The sequence below is a fragment of the Rana temporaria genome, chromosome 5, assembly GCF_905171775.1.
Source record: "Rana temporaria chromosome 5, aRanTem1.1, whole genome shotgun sequence".
Lineage (NCBI taxonomy): Eukaryota > Metazoa > Chordata > Amphibia > Anura > Ranidae > Rana > Rana temporaria.
This window is the reverse complement of record NC_053493.1, coordinates 362231789-362251553: the sequence shown is the minus strand read 5'-3', so window position 1 is coordinate 362251553 and position 19765 is coordinate 362231789. Positions and strand designations below refer to the sequence as shown.

The window sequence follows — 19765 nt, the reverse complement described above, 5'->3', positions numbered from 1 at the left end:
TTCCATTCTTGTTAAATTTTTGTATGACTTTTGCTATATTATTCTGACTGATAAATAAAGCTTTGCTAATCTTCTTGTAGCCTTCACCTTTCTTATGTAAAGAAATTATTTTCTCAGGCCTTGTGACATTTCTCTTCCATGTGGTACCATTGCATGAAATGGAAAGTTTTTTTTTGTTAAGGTCCCCTTTGACACTACTGCCACTTAAGTCGCATGATTTTACTGCAATCTTGTGGCCGCAATTTTTCCCCGATTTCAGGGAATACCTGTGTAAACTTGGTCTATGGACCTCAACTTGCATCAAAGTTGGACCAAAGTAGTATAAGGACTACTTTGAAGTCGGTGCGACTTGAAGTCGCACAGATATGAAAGGTAATCATTGGAAGTCATGGGGTATGACTTGTCATGCGACTTTGAAATCACAAGTCGCAGGACAAGTCAAGTCACACAAGTGTGAAAGGGGCCCAAGTAACGCACTTTTATAAACCAACTGTCTGCTGGACACCTGTCTAATGAATAATCAGACTCACCTGTAGTTGAATTCTTGTTTATTAGGATTTTGTGATCTAAAATTTAGCTTTGCTCCTAAGACTTTCATTGGGGTATACATGGTCTTGAATGAATTTGTTAGGAAAAATCTTTTTTTTGTGTGTGAAAATTGACAAATTTTGGTTGCAATCAATGACAGGCATGTGTGGGAGTATTTTGTAGTATAGAGTTACATAGAAATTTTTAAAATGAAAGGAAAGTAAAGGTTTTATGACAAATCTGTTGGGGTGTACTAATTTATGCTGCGCACTGAAATGGAAAAACAAAGCCGTGACAGAGCCAGCTACAGAAAGGTAAAGAAAACCATGTGGAAGATTGTAGAACTTTGGGGAAGGGGAGGGCAGAGGAGTGGTGTGTGTGCGTGTGTGTGGTTTGTACGTGTGGAGGTTATAGCTTAGGAGAGGTGCAATAGTGAGATGTGTTAAATAGATGAATGGACTCTGTACGCAACGCATTCCAGAACCCTGCACTCTGTACGCAACGCACTCCAGAACCCTGCACTCTGTACGCAACGCACTCCAGAACCCTGCACTCTGTACGCAACGCACTCCAGAACCCTGCACTCTGTACGCAACGCACTCCAGAACCCTGCACTCTGTACGCAACGCACTCCAGAACCCTGCACTCTGTACGCAACGCACTCCAGAACCCTGCACTCTGTACGCAACGCACTCCAGAACCCTGCACTCTGTACGCAACTCACTCTCCCAAATACTGTATCCATTAAGCCCCTCCCACTGGTTTGAGTTTGGCCACACCCACTTTTGCCATGGTGCATGTAGCACGCTGCCAGACACGTCTTACTCCAAGGGTCCCTCATTCTGAAGTTCAAAAGTTGGGAGGTATGCCATGGGAGGGTTTCCCCTGTCAGCACTGTCTGTTGATGGGGGAATTGTGCAAATGTATTTCCTGCAACTACTTTGCACCATATATGGCCTCCTTAGTTACATCGTTATTCAGACTGAATAAAGACAACAGTCCATCCAGTTCAACCTGTGTGGGTGTGTGAGCGTTAAAGTGGTTGTAGAGTCAGAAGGTTTTTTATCTTAATGTATTAAGATAAAAAGCCTTCTGTATGCAGCAGCCCCCTAATACTCACCTGAGCCCCATCTCTGTCCAGCGATGGCCACGAGTGCCTCAGGTGTCTGTGACTTTCCCTCCTGGCTGAGACACAGTGGTACCATTAGCTCCCACTGCTGGCAAAGTCAGTTAGCCAATGGGGAGGGAGAGGGCAGGGCCTAACCGTGGCTCTGTGTCTGAATGGACACAAAGAGCAACGGCTTTGCGTGGGTGCTCCCATAGCAATCTGATTGCTGTGTGGGCACTCGGCAGGAGGGAGGCACCAGAACTCCAACAAGAGACCCGATAGGAGGAGGATCCAGGCTGCTCTGTGCAAAACCCCTGCACAAAGCAGGTATGTACAACATGTTTGTTATTTTCAAAGAGAGAAAAAAAAAAAAGAAGACTTTAGTATCACTTTAAGATGGCCATACACAAATGATATTTCATTTCGAAAGTTTTTTCTGTATTTTAAAGAATTCCAGGCATGGCTATATTATACAAAAATGTGGAGTAGCGCTAAAAAAACTGAAGGCCTTCAAATGACAGAAGGCTATGTGAAAACCAATGTCAATCAAAATTGTGTAGTACAAATAAGTGAAAACAAATGGTAAAACATTTTTAGCGCTACTCCACGTTTTTGTATAAGATTTTATGTTAGTATAACATTTTTGAGTCAGCAGCTTGTTCACTATTTGTTGTTTTTTTGGTAAGCGCACTTTTTTCCTTTTTATATGGCTATATTATACATAGTTACATTGCTTCAGCTTGGGTCATTAATACAATGAATAGTGGGTATAGAAGAAGAATCAACCCCTTAGTCACCACCTTTTGCTGCTTTGCAGCGTGAAATAAAGACAGACACTGTTTTTGATTTATTCAGCTGTATTTACTCAGTGCAACTTATAACATCCAAGTAAGAGATATTACAACATGTCAGGAAAAAAAAAAAAAAAACAAAAAAAAAAAAAAAATTCAAAAAACAGAATTACAGAGTTGGAACAAAGACCAACCCCCGACAGTATTTTGTTGAACCACTTTTGCTTTAATTGCAGCCTTTAGTCTGTTGGGATAGGTCTACTCAATTTGCACATCTAGACTTTGCAATATTTGCCCACTCTTTGCAGAATTGCTCACGTTCAGTTAAATTTGAAGGTGACCGTTTGTGGACTGCAGTCTTCAAGTCATTCCACAGATTTTCAAAGGGGTCTGGGCTCTGACTAGGCCATGCAAGGACATTCACCTTTTTCTCCTTCAACCAATGTGTTGCCATTTTTGATGTGTGCTTTGGGTCATTGTTATGTTGTAAGGTAAACTTTCTTCCCATTGACAACTTTCTGGCAGAGGGCAGCAGATTGTCCTAAAGAATTTGATGGTATTTTGCCTTATCAAATTTTCAAAGTGCTCCAGTCCCTGCTGGAGAGAAACACACCCATAACACTACTGTATATTACTACCTTCATGCTTTACTTTAGGTGAGCTGTATTGGATTTCCGCCAGACATATCGTTTGGTGTTGAGGCAAAATAATTCAGTTTTAGTCTTATTTGACCATAACACCTTGTTCCAGGAGGCTTCAGAATCTTCAAGGTGCGTTTTGGCAAAGCTCAGTCATAATTGCATGTGGCCTTTTTTTTACCACTCTGACATAAATTCCTTCAGAATTGCTGTAGGCCTCTTGGTAGCCTCTGACCAGTTTCCTCCAGGCTCTGTCATCCAGTTTGGAGTGAAGTCCTGATCCAGGCAGGGTCTGTGTTGTACCAAATACCTTCCACTTCTTAATAGACTTCACTGTGCTTCAAGGCATTGATAAAGCCTTTGTAATTGTTTTGTATCCGTCTCCTGACTTGTCCACAAGTCAGGACTTTGTCCACAACTTTATCCAGGAGATCTTTTGACAGTGCCTTGCCACCCATATTTGATTGTTTGCTTCAGGTGCACTACCAGGGACTAAAATGCTACAGGAAAGCTCTTTTGATCTCAGTTGAAAGTCAAATGGCTTTGTGGCTTTGTCTGCCATTAAGGTGATTAGCTACACCTGATTGAGTGTACAAGTCATTTTTAGGAGGGGGGGGGGGTGATGCTTTTTCCAACTCACTGATTCTGTTTTTGAATTTTTCCTGATATGTTATATCTTTCACTTGGACCTTATAATTACAGCTGGATAAAACAAAAACTGTACGACTTCATTTCAGGCTACTAAGTAAAAAAATGTGATTTTAACTACTTGAGTCCCGGGCCGTAGTAAAAAGACGGCCTCAAGGTGGCTCTATAAATCCAGGAGGACGTCTTTTGACGTCCTCCAGCCACTGGGGGGCGCGCGCTCCCGGCGCGTCTCCGAGATGCCGATGCGCATGCCTGGCGGCCACAATGTCCGCCACGTACCCACGATCGCCAATGACAGAGCAGGGACGTGGAGCTCTGAGTGTAAACACAGAGCTCCGCGTCCTGTCAGGGAGAGGAGACAGATGCTGTGTCCCTTGTACATAGGGACACAGCATCGGTCACCTCCCCCAGTCTGTCCCCTCCCCCCACAGTAAGAATCACACCCAGGGAATACATTAAACCCCTTCCTCGCCCCCTAGTGTTAACCCCTTCCCTGCCAGTCACATTTATACAGTAATCCATGCATTTTTATAGCGCTGTTCGCTGTATTAATGTGAATGGTCCCAAAAATTTGTCAAAAGTGTCCGATGTGTCCGCTGCAATATCGCAGTCCTGACAAAATTCACAGATAGCCGTATTACTAGTAAAAAAAAATAATAAAAAAAAAGTCAGAATTCTATCCCCTATTTTGTAGCCACTAGAACTTTTGCGCAAACCAATCACTATACGCTTATTACGATTTTTTTTTACCAAAAATATGTAGAATACATATCGGCCTAAACTGAGAAAAAAAATATTTAAAAAAAAAAAAAATTGGATATTATAGCAAAAAGTAAAAAATATTGTGTTTTTTTTTTTCAAAATTGTCGCTCTTTTGTTTATAGCGCAAAAAATAAAAACCTCAGAGGTGATCAAATACCACCAAAAGAATGCTCTATTTGTGGGAAAAAAAGGACATCAATTTTGTTTGGGAGGCACGTCGCACAACCGCGCAATTTTAATTTAAAGCGACGCAGTGCTAAAAGCTGAAATTTCACCTGGGCAGGAAGGGGGTATATGTGCCCAGTAAGCAAGTGGTTAAAGGGGGGTGATTCTTTTCTATATCCACTGTATATATCATGTTGGAACAGGAAGGAGCCACCCCCAAACTGTTCCCACAAAATTTTAGAGCATGACATTTTCCAAAATGTTTTAGTATACTGACACGACAAGAGTTCCCTTCACTGGAAGTGAGGGGCCACCCTTGAAAAACTACCCCACACGTTAATTCCCCATACACCGAATGATTTGGACCAGTGCACAAAGCAAGGTCCATAAAAGACATAGATGATGGTCAAACATTCACATAGACACACTTCTAAACCTTGTGGACAACCTTCCCAGAAGAGTTGAAGCTGTTATAGCTGCAAAAGGGTGGGCAAACTAAATATTGAACCCTACGGACTAAGACGTCATTAAAGTTAATTTGCAGGTAAAGGCAGGTTTCCCAATACTTTTGACAATATAGTCTAGCTTGCATGAGAAAATACATCTGAATGATCTGATGCTAGGTCCACTTTAGGTGCGAACTAAAATAAACACAGAAAGGCTTGCAGGCATGTGCCCTTGATTTAGAAGTGATAGAGAAGTGGTGGAGCCTCAGTTTTAAAAACAAAGGCATATCAGGCACCTTACACTTCAATGCACAGCACTTAAATGTATTCTTCATGGAGTCTGTCTGTAATAAATGGCTCCAGTCTGATTAAAAGGCAAGATACCTCTACAAATCGTTAATGGCCAAACCACTAAATGTAGCAATTTGACGCTTTACACCCCTTTTTAGGAATGGAAGGATAGCTAATGTTCAAATAATCAACTTCTTGTCTGTTCCCTACTCAGCGCTTGTAGTCTGCTCTACATGGTGCTGATAACACAGCCAATGCAGGAGCACAGCAGGGAAGCGTTAACTGCAGAACAGCATAGAAAGAATATTTTTTCCTCTCATAGAAAGTGTTGTAATCTTCAATAGTATATAAAAAAAAAGAAAAAATGCACAGTATTCACAGCTATTCAAACATTTTTGGGGGCTAGAGTAAGGGAGGGCTATAACCCCTGTCAGTTTTTTTGCTCCACATCTGTGTCCTAATGTTCACTTCATGTCCCATAGCTAAAACAGGAAGTGAAGTGAAATCCCTCGAAAGTGAGGAGTTCCTGATTGTCACCAGAATGTATGTTCTGGTGAAAAAAGCTAAAATGGGGTTGAGAAAGTGCATCTTCCTAACTGGGGCACCGAAAGCGATAAAAACCTGACAGGCATTTGAATACCTCTTCACTTTATGAAAACTGGGAAAAAAAAATTATAAAAATTGCCTTGAGTTACACTTTAAGGTGAACCCATCAGTCACTTTAAAGTAAAAGGCCCCCTTTTGGATAAATCGCAACCCCCCGGACACATATGGGTAAAAAATCTTCTACCTTTAGAACCACTTTAAGATGACTCCAGCCATTACTTTTAACCTCCGTTATCACAGGTACAAGCTCCCCCGATTCAAACCACTGCGCATGAGCATGAGCATGAGCGCGCCTTCCTCCCCGTCACAGCAGCTCTGAGCTAATCACTGCTGTGATGGAGGAGACGGCAAACCAGGCATGTGCAGGGTTTTGAATCCGAGACCCTGCTCTCATTATAGTCAGGATGAACAATAATTGCAGGCATTATCTTAGTAATGTTCCAACAAGTATACAGGGCGAGGAAAGTCCAGGAACCTTGGATTACGAGCATAATCTGTTCCAGGAGAATGCTCGTAATCCAAAGTACTCGCATATCAAAGCGAGTTTGCCAATTTAAGTCAATGGGAACTAAAATAATTTGTTCCGCATTGACTTCTATGGCATGCAGGACTGCATGCAACCAGAGGCGGGGGGCGCCAGAGAGCCTCGAAAACAGCCGGAAAGGCCAAGGACAGCTCGGCTGACATTCGCAAACCTCAAAAAGGCTCGGTAAAGGATTATTTCCAAGTTTTTCGGAGCATTTCCGAATGGCGCCAAGTTAGGATTTTTCAAAATACAGTGCTCGCATTGCAAAATGCTCGTTAACCGTGTAACTCGCAATCCGAGGTCCCACTGTACATATATGGCTTACACCTACAGCAGGGGCATTGTTCAACTTTAATCAAAGCTGCACAGCTGGTTATTATCTACAGACACCTCTAGCCATAGTTGGTTCAAATCAACAGGAACCAGCCGAGATCCAAACCATGTATGGGCAGGCGAATTACCCAAGTTGATCAATCAACTTGGATACAACCAGCCTGTTGGATTATTGTCAGCGGTTGTTATACAAAACAGAACATAATGGTTCCATGGGAGGGATTCCCGAGGTTGCAAGAAAGAAAATTGCTCCATCTATGGCCAGCCATACCTCTGCATAGGCAGTTTTTCAGGAACCCCCTAACTAACCCTTAACCTAGACCGGAAGTCAGGCCCCCAAAGTGAAACTAGGAGGTTTTTATAGTTAATGACATTTTTTACTTTGGAAAGTTCAGGCCTCGTTAAAGACTTCACTAGCTGCCTCTGTATTACACACAAACCGCAGAAAAAAAAGTTATTTCACACAAAGAAATTAACCGCTTTCTTGACAAGTGAAAATAACAGCTTGGGGATGGTGATAACTAATCCCGATTCGGAATTTGGGCTTTAGGACTAAGTGATCTCAAGGCAATATGTAAAGTTATGAAGAAGTAAAAAGCATTTTTACACCCTCTTTGTTGTACCAGCAGAAGGTAATTAAGTGATATTGTTGTGAAAAGTCATAGACAGCTCCATCCTCATGTTATGCCTGATGTTCCTTCTAGACAAGGAAATGTTCCGTCTTTTGGAAACCTAATATTTGAGAATTTTCCTTCCCCGATTAGATTAAATTGTATTGTATTGTCAGGTCCACTCAGATCACATACATCGATCTGCCATAACTTTATGACCACTGACTGGTTAAAGTGATTGTAAAGCTTTTTTTTTTGCTGGCCCTGATCTGCGACTTCTGGTGTTCCTCAGCGGCTATCGCGGCTCCTCCCCACATCAGATAACGCCTAGGAGAAGCGCTCTCCCAGGGGGGGTTACCTTGTGGGCACGCTCCTGAGTCATTCATTTAGCATCCATACCTGCCAAATGTATGACTCGGCCCCGCCCCCCCAATGCCTGCATCATTGGATTCAATTGACAGCAGCGGGAGCCAATGGCTGAGCTGCTATTAATCTATCCAATCAAGATTCAGGACCCTGTGGAGAGAGGGAGAGCGCATCACAGCCGAGTGAATTCCACGGCTCAGATAAGTAAAACGAGGGGTTGGTGACCGCTAGAAGTTTTTTCACCTTAATGCATAGAATGCATTGTGCAAAAGACCGGGAAGGAAACATACGAGGCTCAGTGAGCCCATTTAACCATTTGCCTACCGCTGCATGCCGATATACGTTAGCAGAATGGAAGCGGTAGGCAACTGGATGTACCCATACGTCCCCTTTAACAAGCCGTGTCCACCGCACTCTCCGTGACCGTTGTTCGCCGGTGTCCCGCGATCATGTCACGGAGAGGCAGAACAGGGGATGCCTGTGTAAACAAGGCATCTCCCTGTTCTGCCTAGTGACAGGACACCGATCGTCTGCTCCCTGTCATCGGGAGCAGTGATCGGTGTCTTGTCACAGGTAGCCTAGCCCCCACACAGTTAGAATAACTCCCTAGGACATGTTTAACACCTTCCTCGCCACATAGTGGTTAACCCCTTCCCAGAACGCCACCATAACTAGTAAAAAAAAAAAACTAACCCTATTTTGTAGACGCTATAACTTTTGCGCAAACCAATATATGCTTATTGCGATTTTTTTACCAAAATTATGTAGACGAATACTGAGGAATTTTTTTTTTTTTATATATATTTTTGGGGGATATTTATTAAAGCAAAAAATATTGCTTTTTTCAAAATTGTCACTTTTTTTTGTTTATAGCACAAAAAATAAAAACTGCAGAGGTGATCAAATATCAAAGAAAGCTCTATTTGTGGGAAAAAAAGGGCGTAAATTTTGTTTGGGTGCCACATCGCACAATTGTCAGTTAAAGCGACGCAGTGTCGAATCGCAAAAAATGGCCAGGTCATTGGGCAGTCAAATCCTCCTGGGCTGAAGTGGTTAAAAAAACAATTATATTATCCTGCCTTTTGTTTTTGGGTAGACAACCTCTTTGCGAGAACACCAAGTAGGGGTATTGCAATGTATACAAGGTTGGCAAGCCTCCAGAGTTTGTGGAGCCATCATCAGCATTGGTCACTGGGAGTCTCCTCCTGTATCTATTTTGAGGGGTTAGCTCGGTAGCAGGGTGTGTGACCCCTTGGATGGGTTCAGCACACACTGAATTTCTACAGACTGGCAGTCAAAGACGAAAACAAAGTTTCTGGTTTATTTTTCCATCTTGCTGGAAAACAATTGCAAGCATCCAAACAGCATAAACAAAATCATACATAATACATAACATGGAATAGGTTATATTTTACTAATTGTATTAATGATGTATTTTTATGTCATACACAGACCACCATATGTAAAAAAAAAAAAAAAAGGACGAATTGCAAGCCCTGACGAAGCACAATAGTGTGAAACTAGTTGGCAGTCTGCATTTATAATTCTTTCTTTCTCATTTCTTTACCAAATTTTGTGGTCATAATCATGTAAACTGTTTATATGAAAACTTTTATGGATTTTTATATGAAAATTAAACTTATTTTGATATTTTTTCAAAAAACATTGTGTTTTGTGCGCTTGCCTTGAATATTAAGAGTAACACCCCACTTCAAAAATCCCTATATTCGGAGGAGAATTTTTCTCCTCCTTATAATCGTTTTTTTTTTCTTTATCTTTTTTTTATACTAGTAATGGCAGCGATCAACAACTTCCAGTGGGTAACAAAATACAAAAAAATTCTAAAATTAAGCAGCCAACACTACCAGTGGACAAATGGTGAAGAACAAGACAAACATAAAAAGAGTAGCACATTTAACAAATTAAATAACACCAAAATACGTTAAATATAGTGTACATCAGTGAAAAAACAATGCCAATAGTATGGTGTGAAACACTGAATAATATAAATTAAAGTCCCCAGACGATGCATTTTGTTGCGAAACGCGCTGGGTGACTCCACTGCTGCTGTTTTTACCATTTGATAAGCCCTGTTTTATTCTTCTAATTGTAAGTGTTCTTACATACAGTATTACGCTATGTGCCCTTCTCCTTAATATTCCATCGTATTGGCTCCACTTCCCGGCCCCTATTGGGCACCTCCCGGAAGCACCCTACATATTTCAACATCCTCTTGCTTTCATTGGATCGGTGTGTGAGTCATTTCCCTGGGAACTGCAGCCGATCCATTTTTTACAGTGGTTTACATCATGCCCAGTTGACCCTATGAACGTATGTTCGTTAGGGTTCACCGCTTCTGGTAAGCCTCTTCTTCATTGGTTGGTGGCGGTTTTCTTCATTGCACTCGGTTCATCCCAGACCATTGGGAGTACTACCACTTCTATTCACATTGAACTTTTTGATTATCATCTTCACCCACCAGTGACTTTGATTTATATTATTCAGTGTTTCACAACATACTATTGGCATTGTTTCACTGATGTACACTATATTTAACTTATTTTGGTGTTATTTCATTTGTTAAATGCGCTACACGTTTTAATGTTTGTCAACAACTTCCAGCAGGACTGCAATATTGCAGCAACCAATCTGACACTGACACTTTGTGGGAACCAGTGACACCAATACAGTAATCAGTGCTAAAAAATATGCACTATCACTGTACTAATAGCACTGGCTGGGAAAGGGGTTAAACATCTAGGGCGATCAAAGGGTTAAATGTGTGCCTAACAAGTGTTTTTGTATTCTATGTGTGCTGTTTTTACTAAGGTATGTGATGGTTTTCCTTTCCCAATCCCTGGAGAGGCGTGTCCAAACGGGGGTTGGGGAGTGTATAGATAGTCTGAGATCCCAAGGTCAGTAGTGTTCCTTCCCTGGAGTAGAGGTTCCCAGCCAGGGGGCGGCCTGCTTTTCTGGCCATCCAGCCTGCTCATTCGGATCCCCACCATACTGATAAGGTTTGTGGCTGAGCAGGCCCTATCAGGACCTAAAGAGGGGTACCAATGAATAACTGTCTTGGGGGTTCCCAGATTAGCCTGCCTGCTCGTGTCTGGGGGATATTCCAAGCTTGAGAGGATACCATGATTACTGAAAGGGGGAGGATTTAATTGAGTGTTCCCTCTATTACCCCCGTCACAAAAAGTACATGGTTTGTCTGACCTGGGACATTGCGAAAGGTGCCCCTGGACTGTCCATTTGTTGTCCCACTATTACAGGGACCGTTCTGCAGGGCTACTAGAAGTTCCTGTTAGTTATGTGGAGTATCCCACAGTTCCCTGAGCCTATCCAAGTTATTGTTGCAATACACTTTAAAAAGACAACCCTTAGGCCTCATTCACATGGACGGACCGTTCGAGTCCGCCTGTCAATGGCCGATCCATGCATCCCTATGGAGCGTCGGATGTCAGCGGAGACATGTCCGCTGACATCCGACCTGCTAAAAACAGACGTATGGGGGGCAGGTCCCCATCCGTCCATGCAGATCGGATCGGGTAAGATCTGATGAAAACAGACATGCTGTCCGTTTTCATCAGATCGCTCCATAGGAGACAGCGGTGCCCGACAAGCCCCTCCCCGCTCAGTGAGCAGAGAGGAGCTTGTCATCCGTCGGCTCAGCGGAGATCTGCGGACTGATCTCTCGCTGAGCTGGCGGGAGCAGGCGGACTCCGTAGGAACGGAGTCCGCCTGTGTGAATGGAGCCTTATAGAACATTTCCTGGATGCAGGAAACAACGTTGCTAGTTGCCTGGCTGCTGCACTAGCAGGAATAGAATTTGGGACTGCGGCCCTAGTAAAAAGGTTGAAACTACATGTGGATGGGGGGAATCAGTTCAGCTTTTTTCATTCAACCTGCTGGCTGAACAAGAAAAACTGACCCATTTATGGGCTGCTTTAGAAGCTGGGCTTCTTACATTGTATGATAGGGAGCTCGTCCTGTCTTTAGGACAGACTAAATGCCCATTTCACACGATCTGACTTTCACAACAACGGTCCGACAGACTTGTTTTATTGGACAATCCGACTGTCTGTATGCTCCATCGGACAATTGTTTTTGGTTTTTAAACGAACAAACGTTCGCTGCAAATACTCTCAATCTTTCCGACAACAAATGTCTGATGGAGGATCATCCGAATGTGTGTACACAAGTCCATCAGACTAAAATCCAAAGTTCAAACACGCATTCGCTCAGAACCAAACATCAGACCACAATAGCCAAAGTTGCCCAAAGGGTGGCAGTAAAGAGCTGAAAAACCACGTGGTATGGTGAATGTTGGCTGAAAAAATTCTGGCCTGTGTATGCATAGCAATTTCACGGCCAATGCCCTTTTGGACAAAAATCCACGGAAAAGTCCGATGGAAATCTGATCGTGTGTATGAGGCTCAACTCTGACATTGTTGAAAAGTCCCTGCAATCAGCCATGACACCATAGGTGTGCGCAGCCTATTGCATTAGGGTGTGCACCCCAAAGCTCAGACACACTACCGATCACTCACCACGTTCATTCAGAAAGGGAAGAGGCTGATGAATACATATTTACCGCCCCCTTCCCTCACTCATCCTAAAACATCTCTGCAGCAACAGCTGGAAGGAGAGGAGAGGAGAGGAGAGGAGGGAAGCCGGAGGTGCTGCAGAGGAAAAGAGTGGGGAACCAGGGCGGTAGGGGGTATCTGTGCTGCACAAAATGATTAGGGTGTGCCTGGGCACACCCGGCACACCCTGTGCGCACACCTATGCATGACACCTTCTCCTGAGAAACAGCAAAAAAAAAAAAAAGGTAAGAATGTTTTTGTTTGGGTATGCTGTTCGAATGGGAACACATAACAAACATACAGCATAGTGAGGTTTTCTCAAATTTGACTGCAAAAGTAGAAATATGTGTTAAAGAACCATACTATACCTTCAGGTGGAGTTCCAACACTGCCGCCAAGTCCAAGGATGGCAAGATTCTTCTTTCTTGGCTGTATCATCATGGCAGACTCTTTTCCACGCTCCCAGTGAGGCACCTTCACAGGCTCCAAAGACACATTCTGCAGTTGGTCTTCCTGTAGTGCATTGTACATGTACTTAATTGCCTTCTTCAGATTGTCTGAACCGCTAACCCTATTACCTATAGTATCAACAAATAGTGCTAGTCTTTCATAGGACCTGTTTTGTGCACTGCCGTAAATGGCCAGATTGATAATAGATTTGGCCACATCTTTATAGCCAGCCACTTCTTCTTTAATACGCTTCAATTTTCGTGAACTGACTCCATTCTTACTTTCAATTAATAAGCACAAGTGCAGCATATAAATCGTGAGGACACTTGCCTTCAGAAAGGTCCTCATTGTGAGGCTCTCACTTCTTTGGGTTAATTAATTCCTGTGGAAAGAAGAAGGGACCAAGGTAAGCGTTTGCAAAAGGAGTCTCTTAAAAGCAATACTTAAGTATTTAACAATACAGTACTTGACAGAGGTCTGGCCAAGGCCATCGTGGCATAAAGGAGAGCCTGCATTCCAATACAATTGCTTTAACATACAACAGTTCTGGTTGTTGAAGCTTAGAACCTCCTATAAGAATCTGAAATATGAACAGTCTTTATTGAATCACAACAACCAGTTATATGCAGTCTTGTTTATTTTACGGAACAGATTTTTAGGTCTTAAACATAACTGTAAAGGCAAAAAAAAGGTGGTTATACAGGGAAACCTTGGGTTGCGAGTAACGCGATTAACGAGCGTTTCACAATACGAGCATTTTTTGGGGGAAATCCTGACTCGGTTTGTGAGTGTTGTCTCGCAAAACGAGCATGATTCAAGCCACAGCGTTGTGCAGCACCGCATTTGGCCAGAGGTGTGGGAACAACAGAGCTGTTCGGAAATACTCCGTTCCCGAGTTCAGCCAAGCTGTCCCCAAGCCTTTGAGTATTTCCAAGGCTATCCGGTGCCCCCCACCTCTGGCCACATGTGGTATTGCATGCAATAGGCAACAATGCGGAACAAATTATTTGGTTTCCATTGACTTCTATGGGGAAACTCATTTTGATATGCGAGTGCTTTGGATTACGAGCATTCTCTTGGAACGGATTATGCTCATAATCCAAGGTTCCACTGTACTGTGTAAACTTTAAAAACATGTCTTCCAAGGCAAAAAACAAACGCCTTTTTATCAGACGGTGTACAATTCAAACTCTGAGTTTTCCTATAACAGCCAATCAGATTATGTCTTACATTTTCAATGGCACTGGAAAAAAGGCTGCAATCAATTTGGTTGTAATGAGACCACCCAGACAGTTCACACTTTAGACCATAGGAGCTGCAATTAGTTTGAGCGTTTCAAACGGTCTTGTAATATATAACTCTGCAAGTAACATGAAGAATTTTCATTGAATTGACTCAAAACGTGAGAAAAAGTAAAACACTTCACAGCTCTCATCAAATCTTGATCCAACACGATGTTAAATAATTAGAAACACATATCATGAAAATCATAACTGTAGAGGAAAATTGAGGTTACATGCTGACAATTTACCGAAAAAGCAGGTTATATATCCTGGAATTAGCTGGAAGGTTTGGCAGGGTCAGATGAGAACATTGGTGTACTGCAGACTGGAGCCTCTAGGTACGGAAGATATCATTTGATTATAAACTGTGAGATGCTGCTTGCAGGGTCATAGCTCCAGGCAACAATGAAAGCCTCTGCTGAATACATCAAAGAATAACAAGAACACAATTTCTTTTTTCTAGCTGAAAATAATGTCTATCATCATCATCATAATAACACTTCATTCCAGGAAGATAAAACATGTCCACTCTCCTCTATGAATATATCTGATCTGGTCATCTCAGGTGTATTATTCTTTTTCTATACTGCATGTCCTTTTAAATTGAATAAATCGCTTGAAAATTATTTAATTGGATCCCATTCAAGTGTGAATTGGCCTGAATTCAACAGACCATGGCAATAGCAGAACCAAAAAAATAACCGAATAACTAAAGAATCCTATATTGGGTTTCAAATCATCTAGCCCAAAAAGATTTACAATCAGCAGAAATCCTTTGGGACTAGGAGAGGAGACATAACTTTTCCTACTTAGTAGGAACAAACAATATGTTTCCTCTTCCCTGACAGCATAGGGATTTGTGTGTTTACACAAAACACAAACAGGCTGGCACGTGATCAGGCGTGGCCAGCCGGCGATCGTGCCCGTCGGCCATGCAGCGGGGACGTGCCTCCGATGGTGGCCGAAAAAAGGGAAGGATGTACCCACATGGGATTTCACCCAGGGAAGCCATTCTGCCGCAGTATATCTGTGTGAGCCTGTTGGGAACCGGTTAACAACAAGCATGTCATACCTGCTCTGTACAATGGTTTTGCCCAGAGTGGCCCTGAACTTCCTCTTCTGGGTTGCCCCACCGGCACGGTCCAATCCCCCTCTTCTCCGACTGCCCCCATAGCAAACTGCTAGCTTTGGGGCTAGAAGTTCAGACTCGCTCGTGAGCCAGGCTGTGTGCATTTATAGACACGCATAACATGGCTCAGCCCTGCCCGCTCCCTCCTCACAGGCTTGGCTCCCGCTACGAGATAGAGAGATAGAGAAGAGTTGCTGCAGCTAGGCATCGCGAAAAAAGTGTATATCCAGGGCACTCCAAGCATTAGAATCCTGACAGATAAAGTCTGTGTTGGAGAGGGCAGCAAATCTTCACACACTTTAGGCAGCACTCAGGGAGACAAGCAATCTCTAATGGAAACAGAAAAACAAACAAGGCGCCTCCAAGTGCAGAAGTATAAAACTTTTAATATCCCCTAGAGAGTTAAAAACACTTACAAGACAGTGGATGAAACAGGCATGTAGCAAGTAAGTGCGTCCAGATGTTCCAGTGGCAGGGCAGTCCCAGTCTGTGATGGTAAAGCTTCCAGGGAAGACCACGAGATAACAGCCGACATGTGCTGTGAATATTCAGAGGACACAATAACACTGGAGCCTGGAGATGACGTCAGAGGAAACGAGACAGAAACCAGCATGGAACACAAACAGGAAGTGGACAGGAAGTGTGTCATAGAGGCAGGACGCGTTTCGGAACAGCTCATTGGTTCCTTCTTCAGTGAGTGAGGTCAGTGAGGTCACTGTGAAATAATCTCTTTCTCTAGGCCATGAAATCAGCCACAAAGTGAAGAAACTGTTGGGAACCGTTGAAGAGGCAAAAACAGAAGAGATTTTATACTCTTTGCCTCGAACGGGCAAAATGGCAGAGATTAGAGATTGCAAGAGATATAAGAATAAGAATAAGACTATCTTAAGTGGTTCCACTCTCCACCAAAACTGAAACATGATTCTTAGATGTATTGACCCTTCAAATGTATCCCTAATTAAAAAGTACTGTACATTCAGGATCACTTGACTAATAGGATCAATTAATTCATTCCACGAATATCCAACTTTCTTTTTTTTTTTGCGTAAAGGAACGCACTAATTCCAATCTACAGCTCCACTGAATCTTACAAATAAACATATCAATCAGAAAGGCAGTAATCTATTGAGAAGATTACATATTTTTATAAAGATCCATATAAACACCACGTATTTATAATTCTGGCCTCACTCTCGCAGCTTAAGGAAGATTTATGTGCTTTCAGAAATGAAGAGATTTGCCTCTGTACGTTGTCCAGTAAAGAATACAATTTGTTGATGTAGATTAGAGCAGGGATTTAATAATATCTGTCTGTGGTGCTCTTTACTGATAATAAGATCACATCAAGGCACTCAATCAGCCATCCGTATTTATTTCATGTGCTAACATGCACTATGGTAAATAGCTATATGATGCTTTCAATTGTATGGCTGTGAACTTTAAAGTGGTACTAAAGGTTTTTATTTTTTTTAAAAACAACAAACATATCATACTTGCCTCCACTGTGCAGTTCATTTTGCACAGAGTGGCCCCGATCGTCCTCTTCTGGGGTCCCACGGCGGCTCTCGCAGCTACTCCCCGTATTAGATAACCCCCTCTGGGAAGCTCTCCCCCGAGGAGGTTACCTTGCGGGCGCGCTCCCGTGTCATACACTCGGCATACATAGCCGCTGAGTGTATGACTCGACCCTGGATTTCATGGACAGCAGTGGGAGCCAATGGCTGCGCTGCCAATCTATCCAATGAAGAGCCGACAAGACGCGGGAAAAGCGATGTGGGATCGCGCCCACGGAAATTCGGGGCTCAGGGGGGCCAGGCACAGCAAGGCGTTTTTTTCACCTTCATTGCATAGGATGCATTAAGGTGAAAACACACAAGGGTATACGTTACACCCGTATTTAAGATGCCAACTGGCCCTTTCATGGTACACCTTAAAAAAAAGTTTTGGTCAATGTACTTGATATATGAAGCTTGAAGTGCAGAACCTAACTTTACTGAAAGACCACACAAAATGCACAGTGTATGTTGTGCTGCAGAAAATGGTCAGAACATGAATATGATAAAGTAGATGTCAGACTATAAGCATCCTACAAGGTTTTTCTGGAGACTAGCAGCACAATGACAAAATCTGGTAAGAAAATAAAAAAATTCCAGGCCACAAAAGACTGTCTCTATAATGAAGTGCCCCAAATACGGGTGTAACATGTGTCAGGGGTTCACTCCAAGTGTAGCGCTTTAAGGACACCACCACTCAATTCTCCATTTCAGGGCTGGTTTTGCCCACTTTTATTTAAAAGAAAGTTCAAAACAAACAGAAGGTTCCCTTGCAGGGGTATTCGGTATTTCAGTCCTGCTACCAAAATAAAAGATTTTCAGCCCTCCTGGCTTGTAAATGCAGCTCCCCAGCTCAGGCCTTATGCTTTAGGGCCTTGGTCTGTCTCCCACAGACCGGACATTCAGCACCTCAGTGCTACACTGGCTCTCACCTCTGAAGCCCTACTGACTCCCATGCCCAGACCTCCTGTCTGCAGGGTGGAGTCGTCTCCAACTGGGAGCCTAGAGCCTTGGTCTGGTGATTACTTAAAGCCCAGAACACAGTTGACACATTAGTGAATTGGCAGTCTATGAGACCTGGATCCTGGCAGGATACCACCCTGCTACACATGCAACAGCTCCAAATAGTTATTATTATTATTATAATTATAATACAGGATTTATAGGTAGTGGATGGCTTTGTAGGTAGTTGTTAGTATTTTGAATTTAATTCGTTGGGTGAGCGGAAGCCAGTGGAGAGATTGACAGAGAGGAGTAGCAGAGTTAATCTAGTCTTTAAGGCAGTGGGAGTTGGCGACCAAATGAGCAGTCCCCCCCCAAAAAAAGGAGGAGATAATAATTTATTTCTTTTTTGAAGCCTCGTTTATTCCAGTATTTCCTCTTTCCATAGAATTTATACAGCATTAAAAACCTTCACAAGCTTGTGTGTCTGCCGTAGTATCATAGAAAATTTCAGCTGAGACACTGTATGGGGTTACTGGGGCTGTTTTTGGCTGTAGCAGCTATTAGAATACCAGTGTTCAGTATTTAAAGTGATTTTGCCTATTATTTACAGACATATAAAAAGTGTATTTTTGGTCCTGTTTATAGATAAAACGTGCTTGCGTACTTTAAGACAGATTATCACAACAGCTCCTTGCTGAGACTGTAAATGAGGAGAAACCCCATTTCATAATCTTCCTCACTGTGAACAGATGACTCTCACGGTGTCAGAATACAGGTGCTTTCAATATTCGGGGGTTTTAGTATACTCCTACGCTTTGGAGATTACCGGATGAAGTGGTGGAGCGGTAATTAATCCTAGGAGTGGATGAGAAATTAAAACGTGCTGAAAATATTTATATCGAAACGTGATATCTATTTAACGGCATCATGAACAAGAATAATGTAGCCTCTGATTAGAACAAATCCAGGTTTGCTTAACGCTGTTCTTTGTGAGCATGACCCCGGTCCTTGCTAGTCTCCAACCACACCAGTAGCAGGCCTATAGTCCCTGGCCATCTACTTTAGCTTGCTCTGGCCATTTTCTGTAGCACAACATACACCATACTTTGTTTGGTCCTTTGGTAATGTTAGGGTCTGCACTTCATATTTATTGCCTCCTCATCCCTGCACTGCCAGCTTTACTGTGCATTCAGCATCAGAATATTAATTAACTTGGTAATAGAAAATTAACATAAAACATAAATAAATCCTAAAAACAAACAAAAGGCGCCTCTAAGTGCAGAAATAAAAAACGTTTTAATATCCCCAAGAGGATTGAAAAACACTTAAAAGATAGAGGATGAAAAGGAGCATGTAGTAAGTGTATCCAGGTGATGTTCCGATAGTAGGAAGACCCCAGTATGTAATACTTCCAGGAGGATCCAGAAAACAACAGCCCTGGATCCTACTGGAAGTATTAGGTTGCGTACAGACCGTCGTTTTATGTGATGAAAAAAAACAACGTTTTTCAAACTTTATTTTCAAAAACGATGTAGCATACACACCATCGTTTTTTCGAAAAGCTCTAGCAAAGCGCGGTTCCGTTCAGCACGTACGACGGCACTCTGTTCCATTCAAACTCGCGTCCTAACTTGCTTCTGAGCATGCGCGGGTTTAAAAACATTGTTTTAAACGTAGTTTTAGCCTACACACGGTCATTTTTTATGACACAAAAAATTACGTTTTGAAAAAGGACACAAAAAATTGAAGCATGCTTCAATTATTTGTTTTCGTTTTTCACAAGACATAAAACAACGTTTACCCCACACACGGTCATTTTAATTGACGTTTTTTAAAACGTCGTTTTTTTTCCATCACATAAAGTGATGGTGTATACGCGGCATTATTGGGGCCTTCCTGCTATCGGAACATCACCTGGATACACTTACTACATGCTCCTTTTCATCCTCCATCTTGTAAGATATATATAGTCCTCCTGGGGATATTTAAAAGTTTGA

The 19765-nt window shown here is 42.5% G+C and overlaps 1 protein-coding gene across 5 annotated transcripts in view; it reads right to left on the bottom strand.

Moving 5' to 3' along the window:
• Window positions 1-19765, bottom strand: part of CPQ (carboxypeptidase Q) — a 540701-nt gene that overhangs the window by 478966 nt on the left and 41970 nt on the right. For 3 of the 5 annotated variants that reach the window (XM_040354748.1, XM_040354747.1, XM_040354749.1), the window contains exon 2: window positions 12777-13240. In XM_040354748.1, the coding sequence (XP_040210682.1) occupies window positions 12777-13206 (430 nt within the window). In that variant the 5' untranslated portion in view covers window positions 13207-13240. Of the gene's footprint in view, window positions 1-12776; window positions 13241-14389; window positions 14412-16176; window positions 16188-19765 lie in introns of those variants that run through there. The other 2 variants (XM_040354750.1, XM_040354751.1) reach the window with 2 other exon arrangements.